This window comes from Sminthopsis crassicaudata, chromosome 5 (genome assembly GCF_048593235.1).
Source record: "Sminthopsis crassicaudata isolate SCR6 chromosome 5, ASM4859323v1, whole genome shotgun sequence".
NCBI lineage: Eukaryota > Metazoa > Chordata > Mammalia > Dasyuromorphia > Dasyuridae > Sminthopsis > Sminthopsis crassicaudata.
Window position 1 is genome coordinate 240,236,741 of NC_133621.1, and position 23,428 is coordinate 240,260,168.

The 23,428-nt window shown below is 33.2% G+C and overlaps 1 protein-coding gene across 6 annotated transcripts in view; it reads left to right on the plus strand.

The window, feature by feature from the left end:
* TMTC1 (transmembrane O-mannosyltransferase targeting cadherins 1) overlaps nt 1–20,505 on the plus strand; it is a 318,149-nt gene extending 297,644 nt beyond the window's left edge. For all 6 annotated transcript variants that reach the window (XM_074270648.1, XM_074270645.1, XM_074270646.1 and 3 more), the window contains 6 exons: nt 1,244–1,379; nt 2,036–2,180; nt 3,789–3,926; nt 5,336–5,458; nt 15,203–15,280; nt 18,745–20,505. In XM_074270648.1, the coding sequence (XP_074126749.1) occupies nt 1,244–1,379; nt 2,036–2,180; nt 3,789–3,926; nt 5,336–5,458; nt 15,203–15,280; nt 18,745–18,897 (773 nt within the window). In that variant the 3' untranslated portion in view covers nt 18,898–20,505. The remainder of the gene's footprint in view (nt 1–1,243; nt 1,380–2,035; nt 2,181–3,788; nt 3,927–5,335; nt 5,459–15,202; nt 15,281–18,744) is intronic.
* The last annotated feature ends 2,923 nt before the right edge of the window (nt 20,506–23,428 follow it).

Sequence of the window (23,428 nt, forward strand, 5' to 3'; positions counted from 1 at the left end):
ATGATATTTCAGTGGGCAAAAGAATTAGAATTACAATCAAGAATCACCTACCCAGCCAACAGAGTATAATCCTTCTGGGGAAAAAATAGACATTCATTGAAATAAAGCAGAATAGAAAATTTGACTTGTATTTAATTCAGAAACAAACAAAACAAAACAAAACGCTTTTAAGAATGAACAGGGTAAAAGGAAAGAGCAAGAATAAGGAATAATTGAGAGGGAGACTAGGAATAATAGGGGAAATCAATCATTACTGTGAAAAAAATTATAGCAAGTTTCTCTGATAAAGATCTTATTTCTCAAATATGACTCAAACCTTGAGTTTGGACTAATTTTTTAAATTTAAATTGTTTTTACATATAATTGGGAAAAGATAAAATATTAATTTTTAAAAATGATCTCATAATATTCGCTTTTACATAAAATGGCCCACTCACCATTTTCTTTTCTTCCTAGCCTTTTAAGTTATCTATACCTTTACATAAGCCATCTCCTTTGCTGGTAATATACTCAGTCATCTCTCTGTGGAATTTCCTCCTTTTAAGAGCCATTTCAAATGCTACCTTCCTCAGAAATACTTCTCTGATTACTATGACCAATTTTTCCTCCTTTTCCTCCCAGCTTTAAGTGATGTGTCTTTCTTAAAATTTCTCATAGTATTTTGGGAGGGTCTTTCTACACCACATTCTACTTTCTGTCATAATTATTTGGGTACTCATTACCTCTTTTTCCACAACAATAAGTAACTTCAGAAGCTAGAATTAGGACCAAGGGATGAAACTAAAAGGAAGGAAAATTCCAAATTGAGAGAAACTTCCTAATAATCAGAATAGTCCAAAAGTAAAGTGGACTGCCTTATGAGATATTGAAATGCTTGTCACTGGAGAGTTCAAACAGAGGTTAGATAGCCACTTGTTAGAGATATTGTAAAGATTAATTCATCAGAATAGAGGTTATTTCAATTATTTCCAAGATCTCTTTCAGCTCTTATGATTTAATGATATATGATTTCTTTTTATTTATCTTGCTCAACCCTTACTTGAGCTACTTTAAATTTAAATATTTGGCAACTTTCTTAAATAGTTCCCAAACCAAACAGGAAGTAGAAGAAGTAAACTAATTCATAGTTTGCTGAATTAATATTAATCAATTTAATTATAACATTAGAAGAGAAATTAAAATATTCAATTACTTGACAACTTCAGGTACATCCAAATCTCATAAATCTCTTCCCTGATTTCAGGGACTCCAGAAAGTGCAATGTATCACTACCAACAAGCCATCCAACTTAGCCCACATCATCATGTTGCTATGGTTAACCTTGGTAGACTCTACAGGTCTCTGGGAGAGAACAAAGAAGCTGAAGAATGGTACAAACGGTAAGCATGAAAGGTGAAAAACAAAGTTTCTTCTTCCAGCTTGTCTAAAAGAAAACATTCACAATTCTTTTGAAGCTTCTCATAGTATACTTAATTTCATGGTTCCCTCAGATAGTGAAATGTTCCAGTAGCAGTCCCCATATTTCTGAAATCACAGACTAGATAGCCTAAATCAGTTATATATATTTTTTAAATGTTCAAGTATAAGAATGCAGATGGATCAACATAAATCCATTGCCTCCCCAAGAAAAAACCCTTGAAACATGTATTTTTAAATAAATATAATGTCATCTCTTTGTTAAAAGGAAAACCTCATTATATACCTTCTTGAGAACAGTCTCATTTTTTACTCTGTATTGCTAGCCCCTTACCAGTGCCTGACACATAGTAGATTCTTATCAAATTCTGATCTATAAATCATGTGTATTTTCTTCAATATCATAAAATTTGAACAAAGGTTCTTTGGACAGATAGTCCTCTCCAAGTATGAACATTCCTGAAACATATCTCTTAAAGGAAACTGTTTATAGAATGTTATGGATAAGAATTATTCAAAATGAAGTTTGAAGAGCTGATAATTAGTACAGATCACAACAAATCCAGGGAAGGATAAAAATTAAAGGAAAAAAAAAGATGTGCTTTTTCTTAACATTTAGGGCCTTGGATATAACACAAACAGCTGAAATACTGTCCCCTCTGGGAGCACTATATTACAATACTGGCAGGTATGAAGAGGCATTACGGATTTACCGTGAAGCTGCAGCACTCCAGCCTTCAGCTAAGGAAATCCAGCTGGCTCTGGTAAGAACAACTGAATTCAAAGGTAAAAGGGGCTAAGAACTGACATCCATGAATTGGTAATACTCAATTCTGAGAATAATTTTGGGAAATGGAGGCATTTGAGCCAGAAGGCAAACTTAATTCATACTTCATAGCTCTTAAAAGGAAAATTCCTATCTGCAAGAAAACTGAAAGTAGCAGAGATTACAAGAGTTAAACAGTAGCAGACCTTGTGTAGAGACTTTGTAGCCCTGTTCAAGATTGAGCTTTTTGATTTAGACAGAATATGATAGCTTTTAGGTATAGTTGGTGCTTTTCTCTATTTTGTGGAGTTTATATCAGAAAAAAAGTAAATAACATGATCAAAATAGCTTGAAGTCCCCAGTTAAAATTTCTAGTAATAAAATACCTTTGGTTCACTGGCCAGTCAAAATTTTTGTTTATCTCTACTTAATTTCTGACCTCTTTATGTTTGAGGTAAAAGTGAGAATATAAGAAACTATTTTGGTAAAAGAAGTGAGCACAGTATATGTCTGTGTCTGTTGTGAGACAGGCATGATGAGAGGAAGTTGGGGAAAAAGTATACTTTTCAGGTGACTTTCCTTGAGTCTTTGAAAAGATAAGTAAAGGGGCAGCTAGGTGGCACAATGGATAGAACACCAGCCTTGAATTCAGAGGATCCGAGTTCAAATCTGGTCTCAGACACTTAATACTTCCTAGCTGTGTGACCCTGGGAAAGTTACTTAACCCCAGTCTCAGAAAAAGAAAAAAAAAGAAAAAAAGAAAAGGTAAGTAAAACCAGTCTTTGTCTTTGATAGGCCTATAGGCCTATGCCTGATGGCCTTCCTCAAACTCTCTGACACCTTTCTGTCCTTCTCCATTTGTATTTTTTGCCTGCTGCCTCAGTGGCTTTGATTCTTTCCATCTTGGCTTCTTATGTCCCTCCACACAGCTTCTACTGCCATTTAGAAACCTGTAGTCTCCACTCTTCCACCTTTTCTTACAGACTGAATGTATCACATCCTAAACTTCCAGACATTACTCAACTCTGTCCTCCAGCTCAAGGATCTTCATAGCTCCAAATCACTCTCATGACTAAGAGGGAATACTTCTTCCTGTAAACTACAAATCCTAGGATGCCGATCAATTATCAAATCCCAATAAGACAAAAATATGAACATATTTGAACCAATCAGTGTCATTCTTTCAGTCAAGAAATCCTGGCATCTATAATACAATAGTTATTTTCTCTTCATATAGTAAAATACTACTAAGTGTTGAATTCATTCACTAAAGATATTGTTATGCAGGTCATTAGTCTTTGCTCTTCCTATTCATTAAGGGAGCAACAAATGAAACTACTCTATTATAAACACAATAAAACTAAAATATATATTCAGGCAAAAATCTTTCATTCTCAAAGGGCTCCCTTATTACCATATGTTCCTTGCCAATAACCTAAGCACCAGAGATTATCAAATGGTTAATGCAGTTACTAGACAAATTCTGAAATTCCTTAAATCCAAACATTATTAATATATACAGAATGGCTAAGGCAAGTAAAGCAATTTATTTGGATGAAAATACTATTGTATATTTAAAAAATAAAGCTTTGAAATTGTTTTTTAGGCTCAGGTTTTGGCCATGATGGGACAGACAGAAGAAGCTGAAAAAATGACCAACCACATTGTGTCGGAAGAGGCTGGATGCCTGGAATGTTATCGCCTGTTGTCAGCAATCTACAGCAAGCAAGAACATTATCCCAAAGTACTGTGGTGCTTGAGTGAAGTTCTGCTTCTCTGGGTTCTCTGGGTTCACTAGTTGGAGCAAATAAGTAGATAAAGAGTTTTAAATTCAAACATGGATAAGATTAAAAAATGGGTTATCTTGGAATTATTTATATATTCAAATATACATATATGTGTGTATGTGTATATATATATATATATATATATATATATATATATATATATATATATATATATCAGATGCCTCTATGAGTATTTATAATACAATTTCTATATATAAACAACAATAATGCTTTGGACTTAGTTGCATTTTCCTTTAAAAAAAAAAAAAAAGCTAAGTTCTTATACATTATTAGCTCACTTTATATTTTGCTCTCAAAGTAATACTATAAAATTTTTACCCCCCTGAGGCTGGGGTTAAGTGATTTGCCCAGGGTCACACAGCTAGGAAGTGTTAAGTATCTGAGACCAGATTTGAACTGGGGTCCTCCCAAATTCAGGGCTGGTGCTCTATCTACTGCACCACCTAGCTGCTCCAATAATACTATAATATTACCAAAGTTGGATCCAACGTACAGTCATGAAGATTTCTTGAATTCTATGTGATCCTTGTTCATATCTTTCAATAAGTTCTTCACTAAAGGTTCATCCAACATGCTGGAGATTTTTTCTTAATTTCCCCTGATATTTATAAGGATTCTTATGGAGCATTTGAGCTGTTTACTTTTCATCTGTTACCTTTGAAATATGACTAGCAGGAGAACTAGATGGCATAGTGGATAAAGCATCAACTCTGAAGTCAGACATTTACCCCCATAGGCAGCTAGGTGGTACAGTGGAAAGAGCACTGGCCCTGGAATCAAGAAGACTTGATTTCAAACTTGATCTCAGATACTTACTAGCTATATAGAAATCATTTAATTTCTATCTGCTTCGTGTTTCCCATCTAAAAAATATAGATAACATTCCTCTTTAGGATAATAGCACCTATTTCTTAGGATTATTGTAAGAATCAAAAAAGACACAATTTTAAAGTGTTTAGCACAATGCCTGGCATTATAAGAATTACTATACAGAAATTAGATATGTGGTAAAAATTTTTTCCTCACATATTTAAAATAGTACCAGTTTATAAAAGGGAAAACTGAGTTACAGGGAAGTGAAGTGACTTCCTGAAGATCAGACTATTTGTCAGAGGCAAAGTTAGGATTTAGTGTCTGGGTCTTTTGACATTCATTGTCCTATATATAGCAGGGCTTTTAAATTTTTTTTCCATTTCATGACCCCCACATTTAGTTACAACCCACAATTTAAGAAGTTTAAAAGAGTTAGGCTCAATAGTATCAAACAAATATTACATAAATAATAAGCTATATTAAATGGATTTTTGCAATTTAGAACTCTTACATTATTTTTTTCTTTTTTTAGGCACTAGAAGCTATAGATAAAGCTCTCCAGCTAAAGCCAAAGGATCCTAAAGTCATCTCTGAGCTTTTCTTCACAAAAGGAAACCAACTAAGAGAACAGAATTTTCTTGATAAAGCATTTGAGGTATGTTGAATATATCCAAATGCTCTATTTTTTGAGTTCAGTCATTATAATGAATTAAAGTTCCATTTTAATGCATCGTGGCAGGGTGGGGATGTTGTTGGCAAGGAGGCAGAGCCCAGTTCTAGCTTTGGCAGGTTCACCTATGCTAGACAGATTTTATGGACAATTCTTTTGGTATGCTATCTTTATTTTTAAAGAATCATACTAGATGAGTTTGTGGAGGCTTTTCATTAAATTTCTGTAGGTATTTCAATCATATATAGCAACTATTAGAAAACATCCTTTCAATCATAGAGGAGTTGTGATCTGAATTCGTGAAAGCAGTACCTACACTAACAGGTTTTCAAATGCTTGAAATTAAACAGAATAAAGCTTCTTAAAAACATTTTTCCCATTTATGGCCTAATAAATGTAATTGATATAATTATATATGTAAATATAATTAATAATATAATATAATAATATTATATTATATTATAATATATTATATTATATATATAATAATATAATTATAATATTATATTATAATAAGAAGTAAAATAAGCATAACTCAATGTATTTTTTTAAAGTCATAATTGAGGATCCAATAGTGCCTTTAGAATCAAATGATTCTGATCATCTCTAGCTTGATCTTCAAGGTCCTCCATAATTTGGTCCCAACTTTTTCTCCAATTATTTATTTGTATGAGTGCTAACAATACAATTGGATTAGTTAATTTAATCCCATGCACATGTCTTAACTATTCAGATTATGTCTTTGTGGCTCATCTCTTTCCATTATCCTTCCCCCAAATACTTTATCTACCCTCTTCTCTGCTTATATGAATTATATTCATCCTTAAGGCTCATTTCAAGTTAAACCTCCAAATTAAGCATCCATTGCATATTCCACTTAATTTAAACAATGGAAATCTGTTGTAATAACCTAACATCATAATCTTAAATACAAACAAAAATACTATTTTATGTGAAGAACCTGGGATTATCAGTAGAATAAACTCAGTATAGGAAGTTCCTCCAGGAAGCAGATTGTAAACTATACATAATTTAGATAAGTTCTAGAATATTCCTTGAGGTATGTTGAGCTTCAGTATTACTATAATCATACATCTAGTTTTTCTAAAATAGGATCTGAATTTGGGATGTTTCCAAACCTAAAAAAAAAATTTGTCCCCTATGTCATGTCCCCTCTTAAAAATTAATATATTTGCATTTGTGTATAGGTGCGTGTGGGGTGTGTGTGTGTGTGTGTGTGTGTGTGTGGATGTGTGTGTGTGTGTGTGGATGTGTGTGTGGGTATGAGTGTGTGTACAAACACATACAAATACACACACAGATAAATATACCTGAATATAAGAAGAATTAGGTAATTTTTTTTATTGTAGGGAAATCCTTCACCAAGGCAGAATATGATCCATAAATAATTTAGATAAGTTTTCAAGTTTCCTCTTTCCCTCTCCCTCCTTCTCTGTCTCTGTATCTTTTTTTCTCTTTCTCTTTGTCTCTCTCTTTCTTTATCATAAACACATAAAGAGAGCTATACATCTTATACCTTTAAAAATATATATGTTATTTGTTTAGCCATTGACTGAAAAATCTCATTGGTCATCATATGGCTCAGCAGACACATTAAATGTACTATTTTAGGCTTCATCCGAACTGCTCTCAGAATTTACTTTTTTTAATAGCTTTGTGTTTACAAGATATATGCATGGGTAATTTTTCATCACTAAGTCTTGTAAAACCTTCTATTCCAACTTTTCCCCTCCTCCCCCCCCTCTAGATGGCAGGTAGACCAATACATGTTAAATATATAAAGTATATTTAAAGTAAAGTTATTTTGCTGCACAAGAAAAATAGGACTTAGAAATAAGGTAAAATTAACCTGAGAAGGAAATAAAAAATGCAAGCGGACAAAAACAGAGGAAGTGGAAATGCTATGTTGTGGTTCATCCTTATTTCCCATAGTTCTTTCTCTGGCTGTAGCTGCTTCTCTTCATTATTGAACAATGGAACTGATTTGGTTCATATTATTGCTGAAGAGAGCCATGGCCATCAGATTTGATCATCATATAGTATTGTTGTTGAAGGATATAATGATCTCCTGGTCCTGCTCATTTCACTCAGCATCAGTTCATGTAAGTCTCTCCAGGCCTTTCTGAAATCATCTGCCGGTCATTTCTTACAGAACAATAATATTCCATAATATTAACATACTACAACTTATTCAGCTCATTCTCCAATTGATGGGCATCCATTCAATTTCCAGTTTCTAGCCACTACAAAAAGGGCTGCCACAAACATTTTTGCACATATAAGTCTCTTTCCCTCTTTAAAGATCTCTTTGGGATATAAGCCCAGTAGTAACACTGCTGGATCAAAGGGTATGTACAGTTTGATAACTTTTTGAGCATAGTTCCAAATTGCTCTCCAGAATGGTTGGATGCATCCACAATTCCAACAACAATGTCCCAGTTTTCCCACATCCCATCCAACATTCAGCATTATCTTTTCCTGTCATCTTAGCCAATCTGATCAGTATGTAGTGGTATCTCAGAGTTGTGTTAATTTGCATTTCTCTGATTAATAATGTCTTGTAGCATCTTTTCATATGGCTAGAAATAGTGTCAATTTCTTTATCTGAGAATTGTCTGTTCATATCCTTTGACCATTTATCAATTAGAGAATGGCTTGATTTCTTATGAATTAGAGTCAGTTCTCTATATATTTTGGCAATGAGGCCTTTGTCAGAACCTTTGACTTTAAAAATGTTTTCCCAGTTTATTGTTTCCTTTCTTATCTTGTCTGCATTAGTTTTGTTTGATTTTGGGATCAATAATGATCTCTAGTTCTTCTTTGGTCACAAATTACTTCTTCCTCCACAGGTCTGAGAGGTAAATGATGTTATGTTCTTCTAATTTATATAATCTCATTATTTATGCCTAGATCACAAACCCATTTTGACCTTGTCTTAGGTGTATGGTGTTAAGTGTGGGTCCATATCTAATTTCTACCATACTAATTTCCAATTTTTCCAGCAGTTTTTGTCAAACAATGAATTCTTATCCCAAAAGCTTATCCCAAAAGCTTATCCCAAAAGCTGGGGTCTTTGGGTTTGTCAAACACTAGATTATTAAAGATATTGACTATTTTGTCCTGTGAACTTAACCTATTGCACTAATCAACTTTTTTAGCCAATACCAAATAGTTTTGGTGACTGCTGTTTTATAACATAGTTTTAGATCTGGTACAGCTAGGCCACCTTCATTTGATTTTTTTTTTCATTAGTTCCCTTGAAAGTTTTGACCTTTTGTTCTTCCAGATGAATTTTGTTATTTTTTTTAGGTCATTAAAATAGTTTTTTTAGGAGTCTGATTAGTATAGCACTAAATAAATAGATTAGTTTAGGAAGGATTGTCATCTTTATTATATTCACTCGACTTTTCCTTGGCAGATAGATTCCCAAATATTTTATATTATCGGCAGTTACTTTAAATGGAATTTCTCTTTGTATCTCTAAATGTTAGATTTTGTTAGTGATATATAAGAATGCTGATGATTTACATGGATTTATTTTGTATCCTGCAGCTTTTCAAAGGAAATAGTAGAATTTCTAATAGTAGAATCTCTGGGGTTCTCTAAGTATACCATCATATCATCTGCAAAGAGTGCTCAACTCTTATTGCTGAAGCTAGCATTTTTAATACAGTACTGAATAGTAATGGTGATGGTGGGCAACCTTGTGTCACTCCTGATATTATTGGGAATGATTCTAGTTTATCCCCATTACATATGATGCTTGCTGATGGTTTTAAATAGATGCCACTGACGATTTTAAGGAAAAGTCCATTTATTCCTATAATCACAAGTGTTTTTAATAGGAATGGATGTTGGATTTTATCAAATACTTTTTCTGCATCTATTGGAGATGATCATATGATTTTTGTTAATTTGGTTATTGATATACTCAATTATGCTAATAGTTTTCCTAATATTGAACCAGCTCTGCATTCCTGTATAAATCCTACTTGGTCGTGGTGTATTATCCTGGGGATGATTTTCTATAGTCTTTTTGCTAATATTTTATTTAAGATTTTAGCATCAATATTCATTAGGGAAATTGGTCTATAATTTTCTTTCTCTGTTTTCAACCTACCTGATTTAGATATCAGTACCATGTCTGTGTCATAAAAGGAATTTTATTTAAGTAAGCCTCTAATGATATAAAAATTCCCCTTATTACTGCTTTGGCTACACAAATTTTGGTATGTTGTTTCATTGTTGTCATTCTCTTGGGTGAAATTATTGTGTCTATGATTTGCTGTTTCACCCTTTAATTCTTTAGGATGAGATTATTTAGTTTCCAATTACTTTTTGATCTATTTATCCCTAGCTTTTTGTTGAATGTAATTTTTATTGCATTGTGATCTGAAAAGAATGCATTTACTATTTCTGCCTTTAATTGTGATGTCTTTATGTCCTAATATGTGGTCAGTTTTTGTATAGTTTCCATGAACTGCTGAGAAGAAAGTATACTCCTTTCTGTCTCAATTCAGTTTTCTCCAAAGAGCTATCATACCTAATTTTTCTAATATTCTATTTACTTCTTTAACTTCTTTCTTATTTTTTGTGGTTTGATTTATCCATTCCTGAAAGTGCAAGGTTGAGATCTCCCACTAATATAGTTTTGATATTTATTTCTTCTTTCAACTCTCTTAACTTCTTGTTTAGGAATTTAGATGCTATACCACTTGATGCATATATGTTCAGTACTGATATTGCTTCACTGTCTGTACTACCCTTTAGCAAGATATAGTTTCCTGCCTTATCTCTTTTAAATAGATCAATTTTTGCTTTTGCTTGATCTAATATCAGGATGGCTACCCCTGCTTTTTTGACTTCACCTGAAACATAATAAATTGTGCTCCAGCCTTTTACCTTTACTCTGTATGTATCACCCTGCTTTAAATGTATTCCCTGTAAACAACATATTGTAGAATTCTGGCTTTTGATTCATCCAGTCTGCTGTTCTCTGCTTTATGGGAGAGTTCATTCCATTCACATTTATGGTTAATACTTCGAATTCTGTATTTTCTGCCATCTTATTATCCCCAGATTATACTTTTCTTTTCCTTTCTCCCTCTTACCTCCCTTCCCAGTATTAAACTTATGGGCACTACTTGCCTCATGCAGCTCTCCCTCTTTAGGACCCCTCCCCACCTTCTTTGAGTACCTCCCCCTTTTTTATACCTTTCCCTTATTTTTTCTGTATTCCCTTCTATTTAGCCTACTCTTTTCCTTTTCCTTTTTCCTCTACCACTTTTTAATGAGGTGAGAGGAGTTTCTCTATAAACCAAGTATGTCTAATATTTTCTCTTTGAGCCAAATTTGATGACAGTAAGATTCACACAATGTTGCTTCCCCTCCCTAATTCTCTCAGATATGATAGGTTTTCTTTGCCTCTTTGTGGGATGTAATTTCCCTTTTTTCTCTCCCCTTTTCCCTTTTTCTGATACAATCTCCTTTTCTATTTTACTTCCCTTCTTTATATTATAACAGTAAATTCAAATTATACATGTGCTCTTTATGTATGCCCATAACAGAAATACAGTTCTCAAGAGTTCTTTTTATCTTTTATGCTTCTCTTGAGTACTGTATTTGGAGTCAAATTTTTTGTTTAGTTCTAGTTTTTTCATTAGAAATAAATGAAATTCATCTCTTTCATTGAATGTCCATCTTCTTCCCTGGAAGAAAATGCTCAGCTTAGTTGGGTAGTTTATTCTTGTCTGCATTCCAAGTTCTTTTGCCTTTTGGAATATCAGATTCCAGGCCTTTCGATCCTTTAATGGAAGCTACTAGATCCTGAGTGATCTTTATTGTGGCTCCTCCGTATTTTAATTGTTTTTTTCTGGCTGCTTGTAATATTTTTTCCTCAGTCTGATAGTTCTGAAATTTAGCCACAATATTCCTTGGAGTTGTTTTTTTGGGTTTTTTTTTTTTTTTTTTTTGAGCGGGTTTCTTTCAGAAGGTGTTCGATGAATTCTTTCAGTGCCATTTTACCTTCTGATTCTATTACAATTGGGCAGTTCTCTTTGAGAATTTCCTGTAAAATAGTGTCTAGGCTCTTTTTTTCATCATAATTTTCAGGAAGTCCAATAATCCTCAAGTTATCTCTCCTAGATCTATTTTTCAGGTCTGTTGTTTCTCCAAGTAGATATTTAACATTTGTTTCTTTTTCTTTTTCTTTTTCTTTTTTTTTTTTTCTTTTTTTGGTTTTGCTTGACTGATTCTTGATATTTGTTCAGTTCTGATTTTTACTGAGTTATTTTCTTCATTAACTTTTTTTTTTTACTTCTTTTTGTATATGTGCAATTGAGTTTTTAAATGAGCTGTTTTGCTCTATGGAATTTTTTTCCATTTCACTAATTTTTTTTAATGAGCTATTTTCTTTTTCCAATTCACAAATCCTACTTTCCTGGGAGTTCTTTTATCTTTTCCAATTCACAAATCCTACTTTCCTAAGATTTCTTTATCTTTCCTAGTTCATAAATTCTGTTTCGGGGGCAGCTAGATGGCGCAGTGGATAGAGCACCAGCCCTGAATTCAGGAGGACCCGAGTTCAAATCTGGTCTCAGACACTTAACACTTCCTAGCTGTGTGACCCTGGGCAATTCACTTAACCCCAGCCTCAGAAAAAGAAAAAAAAATAAATTCTGTTTCCCTGTGAGTTCTTTACCTTTTCCATTTCACATTTCAGGAAGTTATTTTCTTTTTCCACTTCATCAAATCTTTATTTTAATGAGTTATATGCCTCTTCCATACTCTCTTGCAGAGCTTCTTTTTCCTTTCACCATTTTACTTCTAGCTCTCTTTTAAGATCTTTTCTAATTTCTTCCAGGAGAGTCTTGTGCAATGAGGACTATTATGGGCCAGAACTTGAAATAAGGTGCTTTGTTCACACCTTTAAAGGAGTTCATACCTTTAAAGGAGTTCACATGTTAGATTTTACACCTTTAGAGAGCATATATAAGTAGGAAAGGACAAGCCCACTCATGGACTTCCAGAAGATTCACAACTAGGATTGACTTCTGGAAGATTCACACGTCAGAAGTCCATAATCCCACTCTCTGGGAGGAGGAGTCAAAATTCATTCCAACTTTCACCTTTGTGCTCACTGGAGACATTGGGAGGATGAGAGGCTGAAGCTGGCTGGAGCCTGAAGGACAAACCTTTGGATTCAGAGACCTTCAGAGGGAGCTCTTGGAACCAAGGAGAGAGATAGGCCTCCAAGAAAGCTAACCAGGCCCCAGGAAAAGATTCAAGACTTTGAAGGAGAAAGTAAAGGATTTGGACTTTAACTCCTGACTGCATTTGGGATTATTGAACTGAACTGAAATTAAGGCTGCCTCCAGAAGCTCCCCAAGAAATTTGCTCCCCAGAGAACAATTACATTTTAGAGAGAGAACATTACAGGGGACCAGGTTATGTCCCTCTTTGGGGTTTTGTCTGGAGTCTCCTCAGGGTTGGAAATGTGCTCTTTTTCTAAATAGTAGTTATGCATAGTTAGAGCTGGCTTGACTTTTTTACTCATTTTTAGAAAAGTCCTTAGGGTCTGCCTTTAGGGAAAGGAGGTTCTCAACTTCCTCTACAGAACAGGGATAGGTAGTAGCTGTCCTGCAAACTGGCTGTGAAGAGTGGCCATGCTGCTGTGGAAATGTGACTGCCCTGGGCAGAGTTCCACGCAGACTGGCTGTGCAGCTGCATTGTGGTTGTGCTGAGTCACTCCTGGTGCTGGGTGGGTGTGGCCAGGTCCTGTTAAACTCTGGAGGTTTGGGGTTCACTCTACCTTTGGTGTTTGTGTAACTTCTCTGCTTTGCCACCAAAGCAGAGAAGACAACCTGTGGTAGAGTCCTCCCTGCAAATTCTCTACCAGCGGAGACCTCACCGTGCCACCCAGTCTGCTCAATGTGGGCTAGCCTCCGTGTTCTGCCTCCCTGCCTGCGCTGGCCTCCTCCTGCCTTGATCAGGACAGACCTTTTCTGGCAATCTTCCAAGTTATCTTTGGCTGGCAATTTCTTGTACTCTCAATATTCATGGATTCTACCAGTCAGGCACTATTTCTGAGGCTGAATTAGGTAATTAATTAAGCAAGGGTAGAAGGGACCTCAGAATGAAGTGTTTGTCCTCTCCGCCATCTTGGCTCTGTCGCCTCAGAATTTACTTTTTATAACTTAGTGGGTTCCTTCTCACCTTCCTGCCTTCCTTCCTTCCTCTCTTCTTTCCTTTTTCTCTTGCTCTCTCTCAAATGCATCCCTGATTTGAATTTGTTTTCTTAGCATTCCATTCAACAAGGATTTATCAAACACTTACCATATATAGCATATATAGAACACTGCCCTAAATATTGAAAGTGACAAATAATGATGACAACAACATTTAAAGTTTGGAAATTACTTTTTGCAAATATAATTTCATTTGAGTTATTCAATTTGTTATGGAATATATGTGTATATATATATATATATATATGTGTGTGTGTGTGTGTGTGTGTGTGTGTGTGTGAATGAAAATCAAAGTCACTTATCTTGTGGAGAATGAAATGTATTAGTTACAATAATGTTTGTATTGCCTTGTTAATAATTTTAGTTAATATCGATAGACTAAGACATAAGCTAAACTATTTTAGTTAAAGCCAAAATAAATGAAGTTTAACCCTACTAAACCTAAAGCATTTCATTAAACTTCAAAATAATCAATTGTATAAGAACAAAGTAAATTAAGTCAGACTTGACAATAAGACATTTGAAAAAGATTGGAAGGGCTGAGTTGATGATAAATTAAATATGACAAAATAGTGTTATATCATTGCTTTTTTAAAAAGCTAATGTAATCTTGGGCCATGTAGAACAAGAAAAATGATAGAAATCTGCTATGATCAGACTAACTAGATCTACTTAGCAAACTAAAGTGCATCCAGAGGATGATCAGAATGGTAAGGAATCAATAAAGATATTTAATAGCTGCCTTCTAATATTTGAAGAATTACTATTTGGAAGAAGGGATTAGACATTCTAAATAATAGGCAGGTAGGTAGACAACTAATATTTATTAAGCTAAAACTCTGTGTTAGGTATGCAAAAATAATAAAACTGAACTAGACAATAAAATTGAAATAGAATTAGTGAATCAAAAGTAAATTTGAATGAATTCCTTTATTACTAGACATATTTAAGCAAAGGTTAGATATGTACCTATTAGGGATGTTGTAAGCATTTGAGTAAGACTGAAGCAGACAATCTTCTAGATCCCTTTCACTTCTATGATTTTTTAATGTTCCTTTTGTTAATACTACTTAGTACTAGTAGTGCTACACTACTACTATTACAAGCTACAATGAAAACAACTGAAAAGCAGAGTATTTTTATATATAAAGACAAATGGAAATTAAAATCCCATAATGAAATTCACTTATATTTTTTAAGTATGCAGTTTCTGTGAGTCTAAAAGATGACTCTACTGGGAAATTACACTTTTTAGTTACTCACACTTTATATTTAGCAAAACTTTAGGTGATCTAGTGAGTGTAAGAAAATCATAAAGATATAATAGGCCATGTGTGGAAATAATAGCTCTTAATTTGTGATAATTATGTTAATAATTTATATTTCTATAAATGAATGAGTTTATAATGTGTTTTTATTGCGTGTTTACTTTTTGATGTGAAGCTGTTTCTCATTTATTTAGAGCTATCAAGTAGCTGTGCAACTGAATCCAGAACAAGCACAGGCATGGATGAACATGGGTGGAATTGAACATATCAAGGTGGCAAAAAGAATTTCCTTTTACATAGATTAGTTCTCTATTTGTCTTTTCTGTATTTTATTTCATGTATTAAAATTTTTTTTCTTTATTTAACTGTTCTTAAAAATCATTATTATTGATAGGCTTCATAATATTGTAAAAGGGATCCATGATACACATACATGAATATTAAGAACCCCCGACTTACATAATGAATATAGTCTGAAAATCTAAATATTGAAAGATATAATTGACTTTGATATTTACGGGTTAAATATTTGCATGTATCACAACTTATGTTCTTATTCGTGTATTGCTATGTGGTCCTTCGTTGATAAATTTGAAAATAGTGGATTGATAAGAAAATAGTTTTGCCAATGAGGTAGATTTATGATAGAATGTTATAGAAGGACTCTACCTCATTGGCAAAATTATTTTGGAGTTTTATTGGACTTTTAACATTTTGTTAGTTTTCTAACATTTTTAGTTACATTCTTATTAATCTACTCTTATTTTCTTTTTGTCAACAAAATAATAATAATTTTCTTCTTAAAAATTGCTTTGGCTACATTCCTCAAATATTGGAATGATGTATTATTATCATCATTATATTCAATAAAATTATCATTGTTTTCAATTAAAAAATTATATCTATGATTTGCTCTTTTACTCAGAAATTCTTTAGGATTTAATTATTTAGTCTCTAGTTGATTTTTAACAGTTTTCCAATAGCCCTTTAATATATTTTATTGTGCTTCCAGTTTTTTTTAAAGGTGCCATACCAAGTTTAGAATATGTATGCTCCTTTCTATTTTCATTTAGTAATTATCAGACATCTTTCATATCTAATTTTTCTAAAATTCTGTTCAGGGTCTTTGGTTAATCTTTTTTTGCTTTTAATTTATCAAGGGTTGGTAGGGATAAACTGAGGTCCTTCAATTTAAATTGCTGGTTTTATTTTCTCTTTCTTCTTGTAATTCACTTAATGACTTATTTAGAAGCTATTGGGAGCATATTCTAAGTATTAAAATTAATTCATTATTTATGTTACCAACATACAACATATAATTTCTCTTTTTAAAAATAATTTAAATAGGATTTATTTTTATCTGTTTACTTATCCCAATTCATAATTGCTATCTCATTTTTTTCTTTTCTAAAATAGGTTTTAGTAAGATCTATTTTACCTTTGTAGTTTCTCTTGAATACACTCCCTTTCTCTTACCTGACACTGCCACTACTCTGGTACAAGACCTTATCACTTCACACCTGAATATTGCAATAGTTTGCTGGTAGGTCTGGCTACCCTACTCCAATCCATCCTCCATTTAGTCACTAAAATGATTTTCCTAAAATGAAGATCTGATTATGTCACCCTCACCTCCTCCCCTACTCAGTAAACTTCAGTGGCTTCATATTGCCTCTGTCAGAAGCAAATACAGAATGTTCTTTTTAACATTCAAAGCCTTAATAAGCTAGTCCCCTCCTTCTTTTCTAGTCTTCTTGTATCTTACTCCTCCACAAGTGGATATAGGTCTTTCTGATTCCCAGTCCAATGTTCTACCTACCTGTAACCCCCCCCCCCAGGTTGCACACTCCTTTAAAACTACACAGGGAAAATAACTGATCATCCCTCCACATCATATCTTTATAAACACCTGAAGACAATAGTCATTTCTCTTCCTTTCCCCAATCTTCTCCATATTAAATATCCTTAGTTCCTTCAGCCATTTCTCCAGTTTTTTAAAAATATGATTTCCTAAATGTGACATGCCAAACAGGATATAGTTTTCCACATTTGTGGGAAATAAGCAGGGTGTTTGACTAGGGCAGATGGCAATGGGACCTTTTCTTCTAGTAATCCAGACACTGTAAATGTTGTCTAAAATCAGTTATTCTGTTTAGAAGCTATCAAAGTAAACTTAAAATCAACTCAAATACCCAGACCTTTTCCCACAAAAGCTGCCATTAAGCTGACATCTCTTCTTCATGAACTTATGATTTTGTTGTTGATGTTGTTGTTACCTAAACATATGGCTTTTCCTACATCTTTGTTAAGATTCATCTTTTTTAAAAATATTACACCCCAGCATTCCATTTTGCTTTTTAAATAAATGCATTATTTTTTATTATGTCCCAGAACTTACCCCTAAAATGTCCATACCCCATATGTTAGTTAGCTATTATAAGAGTCCAGGATAGAGGTAACAAAATAAATATGTATTTTATAGTGGAAAAGAAGAGATCCAAAATTGATATGTTATAGAATCTATAAAATTTAAATACTTTGGCGCCACAGGGGATAGAGTTCTTTGTCTGAATTCAAAAAAATATGAATTCAAATGTGACCTTATTGAGTGACCTAGAGCAAATCACTTAACATTTGTCTGCAATAATAGCACCTATCTCCCAGGGTTACAAGGCCAATATTTGTAAAAAGCACTTAACATATTGTTTGGCACATAATAGGCATTTTATATTCTTTCTCATTTAGAAACTGACTAAATGTTAAAGGTGAAGGAGGAATCATCTGCAAATCCAAGGTTTTGAATCTTGGTAAATAGAACAATGTCATAATGCTATTAACAGAAACAAAAAAAAGTTTGGAATTAAGAGTTAGGAGCAGAGGGCAAGTACTGATGAATGAACTGAGACCTCTTAAACAAAGGGGCTTACAAAAGGGAAATCTAGCCATTAGAATTGAGAATGGAGAAGAGACAAAGAAGGCAGTTCAGACTGCAAGCCAAGAATAAAAACCATGAGGACAACAGGGTTGATAATGAGGTAGTGGATAGAACATATGAGGACAGGGCAGCAGCTAGGGTAACAGAGACATTTCTTTGCTTTTCACATACTGCTCCCAAGAGTTAGGTCTATTATCTGGACACAGAACATTTTTTAAATTACCTTTACTTTCAATTTATAAAATTGGCATTTCAATTAAGCTAGTATGTCATAAATATATATACATGCATATACATGTTTATTTTTACTTTAAGTTTTATAACAGAGGGACAGCAATGGTATAGTTTGGGATTCAGACAGATGAGTTCAAATACTATCTGATGCACTAATTCTGTGACTATGGATACAGCATAGCTATTGCCTTTGTTTTGGTTTTATGCTATAAAAAGAAAACATTTTGAAATAAAACCAAAGACAGTAGCAGAAATCATGCTGATTAAAAAACCTTTCAAATTTGCAAATAATTTATTCCAAATCCTCACTTCTTGCTTTAATAGAACTAAAAATCTGTTCTTTTATTGTCCCACTTATGTTTTAACTCTTCTTTCTTCACATTCTCCATCTGGTCCTATACTTTAAAGAAATGGATTTTTGGAAAGTATCCATCAACAAAGATAAAATTGCCAGTAATATGTAATATTTTCTTTTTAAACATCAATATTGAATATAGATAATGTTGATTTCTAACATTAGCTTTCTCAAATGGGACAGAATGTAACTCTTCTTTTTTCCCCCCACAGGGAGACTATGTTTCTGCAAGAGGCTATTATGAGAAAGCCTTACAACTGGTTCCAAATAGCAAGTTGCTGAAGGAAAATCTGGCCAAATTGGATCGATTAGAAAAACGATTACAGGAAGTTTCCAGGAAAAGATCAGATACAGTAGCACTTTGACTACTTGGGATTTGAGCTCCCTGGGAGAGGGGAAATTATGGGAGGCTTCATTTTCACAACAGTGGAGACAAAATTTGTGTCAAGCTAAGCATACAAAAAAATGCTTATGGGTACATCCATTGCTAACACAATGAATTCAATGACATTTATATTTTCATAGGTCATAAAGACTGATCAAAGGCAAAGAGAAATAATACGGAAATAGACTCATTTAAATCAACTTTTATGTTTGGATTAGCCCTAGAGATCCTTCCAAATATTGTTCTATCAATTTTGAAAGCCCAAATCTCTTCTTAAATTACCATGGGGTAATTTACTCAATCCTGAGGGCCCATGTGAGATTATCTGCAACCTTGGAAAGAGAATGGTAATAAATATTTGGAACCTTAGAGCATAGGTATAAAAGGATAATATGAGAGAGAGAGAGAGAGAGAGAGAGAGAGAGAGAGAGAGAGAGAGAGAATATAATTTATAAGGAAAGTCACTAGAATTATGCTTGAAAAGTGTTACTTGTATATTTTAATATCATTAAACATATGATGACTTTTATATTACTTCCCTCCTAATAATTTAACGGAGCTATTAAAATTACAAATGTTAAGTCTCATTGAGAGTTTATCATGTCTAGTTATCCCCAGAACTACCTGATTATATTCTGTCCATTTTCTTGCCACTGCACTGTGAGTACCTTCTTTCCTTTCTACCTCTTAAGTCTGGACACAGTAATGAAATCAGCACTACCATTTTTGGAAAGGGTATGTCAAATGAATTGCCCCATGTTTCCATTCACTGTTCTTATGATTTCCCAAATGAAAAAACCTCTGGCTCCTACTTACATATATATCATATATATGTGTATATATAAATATGACATATGATATATATTTAAGATATGATAGAGCTGATATATCTATTTCACATATAGCTACATTATAAAGATATATTGTATGATAAAGATATAGATATGTTATCTATCATGTGTATCAGTATAAATTATCTTTCTCTATTTGAATGTAATCATGGTCCTTAAGGGTAGAGATCATCTTGCTTTCTGTATTTTTATCCCCAGAACTTAACACATACTAAATACTTAATAAAAGCTTTTATATTCATACTTAATTCATTCTCCCAAATATTGACATTTTGATGGAAAAAACAGTGTAATTTCTCAAGACAAAGTTAACAATATAAATGAATAGTAATTTATTAGCTTAACATTGGATATTCTAAGTCTCATTATTTTTAAGGGGAAAAGTAAAGTATTGAGAAAAAAAATTTTTATAGTCAAACACAAAAGTATTTTTAAAAAATCTTTAGAGGACTCAATTCATTTATGTTAACATTAGTGAGGCCCTGTGCCTACGACATGAGGTGAATTGACCCAAGGGCCTTGGTTTATTTTAAAAATGTATTTTTGGTTGTTGAACTTTCTTGAAAAATAGAGTATGTTTTGTTTCAGTGACTATGAGAGTCAGTCAAAATTGATAATTAAATTCAATACACATCTTTTTCTAAGTGAAAGTGGAAGTAAAATGAAACTCACAATTTGGACTTTTAGTTTTGAGTGTTATTTATTTTTAATTTATAATAAAATGTTTAATACATGTATGTACACAGCAGGTTTTTTGTAGTGGTTTAATACCATCTTTTCAAATTGGTAATGAAAACAATAGAAGACAAACTGAATAGGAGCAAAATTCTAGCAGTATGCACAAATTAGAGATGATTTAGAGCAGAGATGTCAAACATGTGGTCCATAATATTCCCAAGTGTGGCCAAACCAAATTATAATGCTAATATATCGTTCCTAAATCAATATGTAGCCTCAAGAGTTCCTTGTGTATACTTTAGTGGCCCCCATTTCTATTTGAGTTTGATATCACTGATTTAAAATTATTCTTGGGCAATCTAAGGCAATTAGGTGGGCAACAGTCATAAATAATAGATATTGCTATAAAAGATTGAGATAGGAAAATATCAATCCACTGAATCTAGAAACTTGATTTAGATAATTATTTTTCTTAAACAGTTATTACCAAATACCATGCTGTATGTGTGTGTGTGTGTGTGTGTGTGTGTGTGCAAGCAAGGTATTATACAAATAAGACAGAATCAAAGACATTCATATCTAAATAGAGAGGAACATGGCATCCATGTTCTAGGTCAATAAATCAGTCCAAAAAATGAATCAGGAAGAACCTTAATCTCAAAAAGATCTTAGGAAGGTAATGGAAAGGGTAAAATGTTTTCTATCTTACCTAGCTGTATGACATAGTTCAATAACTAATCTTAAGAAATTTACATTATAAAAACAAATTCCAAAATTTAAGGAATTGGTGTTCTTCCAAGATTTTCAAAATGTAAAATTATCTTGGAAAAGGAGACTCATACCAACAATAACATTATCAGCAATATATTGGGTTAATGTTTTAATGGAGTAAATCCTATATCTAGTTAAAAGTTTAAGAACATTTAAATTTTACTCCTAGTATTCATGCATTCTCAAGAAAATAAGTTTTTAATAGTTTCAATATCACCATCCCAAATTGTATATATGGTGTGGAACTTAAGCTTATATGTAACAAGCATTTTCAAATAGAACAAACACAAATGGTAAAACAAAATGAAAGGCAACCTAATGTTAGGGATGGAAAATCATTGCTGGAGTCAGGAAGACATGAGTTCAAGAATTGTCTGTGACATCTATTGGCCATATGACCCTTGATAAATCACTTAGCCTTTTAGTGCCCATGCAGCTCTTTTTTTTTTAAACTTTTTATTTTCAAAAAATATGCATGCATTATTTTTTAACATTGACAGTTGCATAGCCTTGTGTTCCAAATTTTCCCCTCCTCCCCCCACCCTCTCTCCTAGATAGTAAACAATCCAATATATGCTATACAATATTCAATATATGTAAACATATTTATACAATTATCTTTTTTTTATAATATTATCCCTTGTATTCATTTTTCCAAATTATCCCCCCCTCCCTCCACTCCCTCCCCCCGGTGACAGGTAATCCCATACATTTTACATGTGTTACAATATAACCTAGATATACTATATGTGTGTAAATACCATTTTCTTGTTGCACATTAAGTATTAGATTCCGAAGGTGTAAGTAACCTGGGTAGATAGACAGTAGTGCTAACAGTTTACATTCACTTCCCAGTGTTCCTTCTCTGGGTGTAGTTGTTTCTACCCATCATTGATCAACTGGAAGTGAGTTGGATCTTCTTTATGTTGAAGATATCCACTTCCATCAGAATACCTCTTCATACAGCATTGAAGTGTACAGCAATCTTCTGGTTCTGTTCATTTCACTCAGCATCAGTTGATGTAAGTCTCTCCAAGCCTCTCTGTATTCCTCCTGCTGGTCATTTCTTACAGAGCAATAATATTCCATAACCTTCATATACCATAATTTACCCAACCATTCTCCAATTGATGGACATCCATTCAACTTCCAGTTTCTAGCTACAACAAAAAGAGCTGCCACAAACATTTTGGCACATACAGGTCCCTTTCTGCTCTTTAGTATTTCTTTGGGATATAATCCCAATAGCAGCAATCCATGCAGCTCTTCTTAACACTAAAAGTTTCCAAAAAAGTGCAAATCTGCAGCAGCAGAATTTCCTTGTAGGAATTAATTACCCAGTGGTCCAGGCCAAAAAAAGAAAAAAAGAAAAGAAAAGCATGAATTAAAAAAAAAAAAAAAAACTTACTTTGAAAAATTGTTTTGAAAGCTGTGAGACAGCTGGCATAATTAAACTTGCAGGATTTAACTAAATCCCAAAGAGAAATAGGCAAAGGACAAAAAACAAACAAACAAAAAAAAAACATCACCTTTAATGCAATTTATGTTTTTGCACTAGTTAAGAATTTTATACTTTAAAAAGTATAAGATAATAATTTAGATATTATTTTAAAAGATATTTAGGGCACTCATCAATTTTTATATGTATTTTTTTAAAAAAAGAAACCTGGATCTGTGAGTTTGCATAGGAACTTCAGTGTGAAGAAACTTCCTCTTCAATTAATGCAGATTTGAAATTTTTGAAATGTATAGTCTTAATTACTTGGGCGCTTGAGAGGTTGAGGTAATTGGGATTTTAGTAATGATGCTTTAATGAAAGCATCATTCTCTATTGACAAAATGGGGGAAAGAAACCAGAGAATAAAATAGAAATGGGTTAGTGGGGCAGCTAGCTGGCACAATGGATGGAGCACCAACCCTGAAGTCTGGAGGACCCGAGTTCAACTCTGTCCTCAGATACTTAACCCTAGCTGTGTGACTCTGGGCAAGTCACTTAACTCCAATTGTCTTAGCAAAAAAAAAAAAAAAAAAAAAAAAAAAAAAAAGGTTAGCACTGAATTTGACAGTGCCACCCCTACACTCTTCTATTCTAGGTATAGTGTATTTATTTCTGTTTCTCTGTCACCACAATTTATATATGCAAACCTGTAGGTGCCTAATGAAAGATTGCCTTTGAAAGTTGACATTCTGAACATTGGAAATAGTGGAATT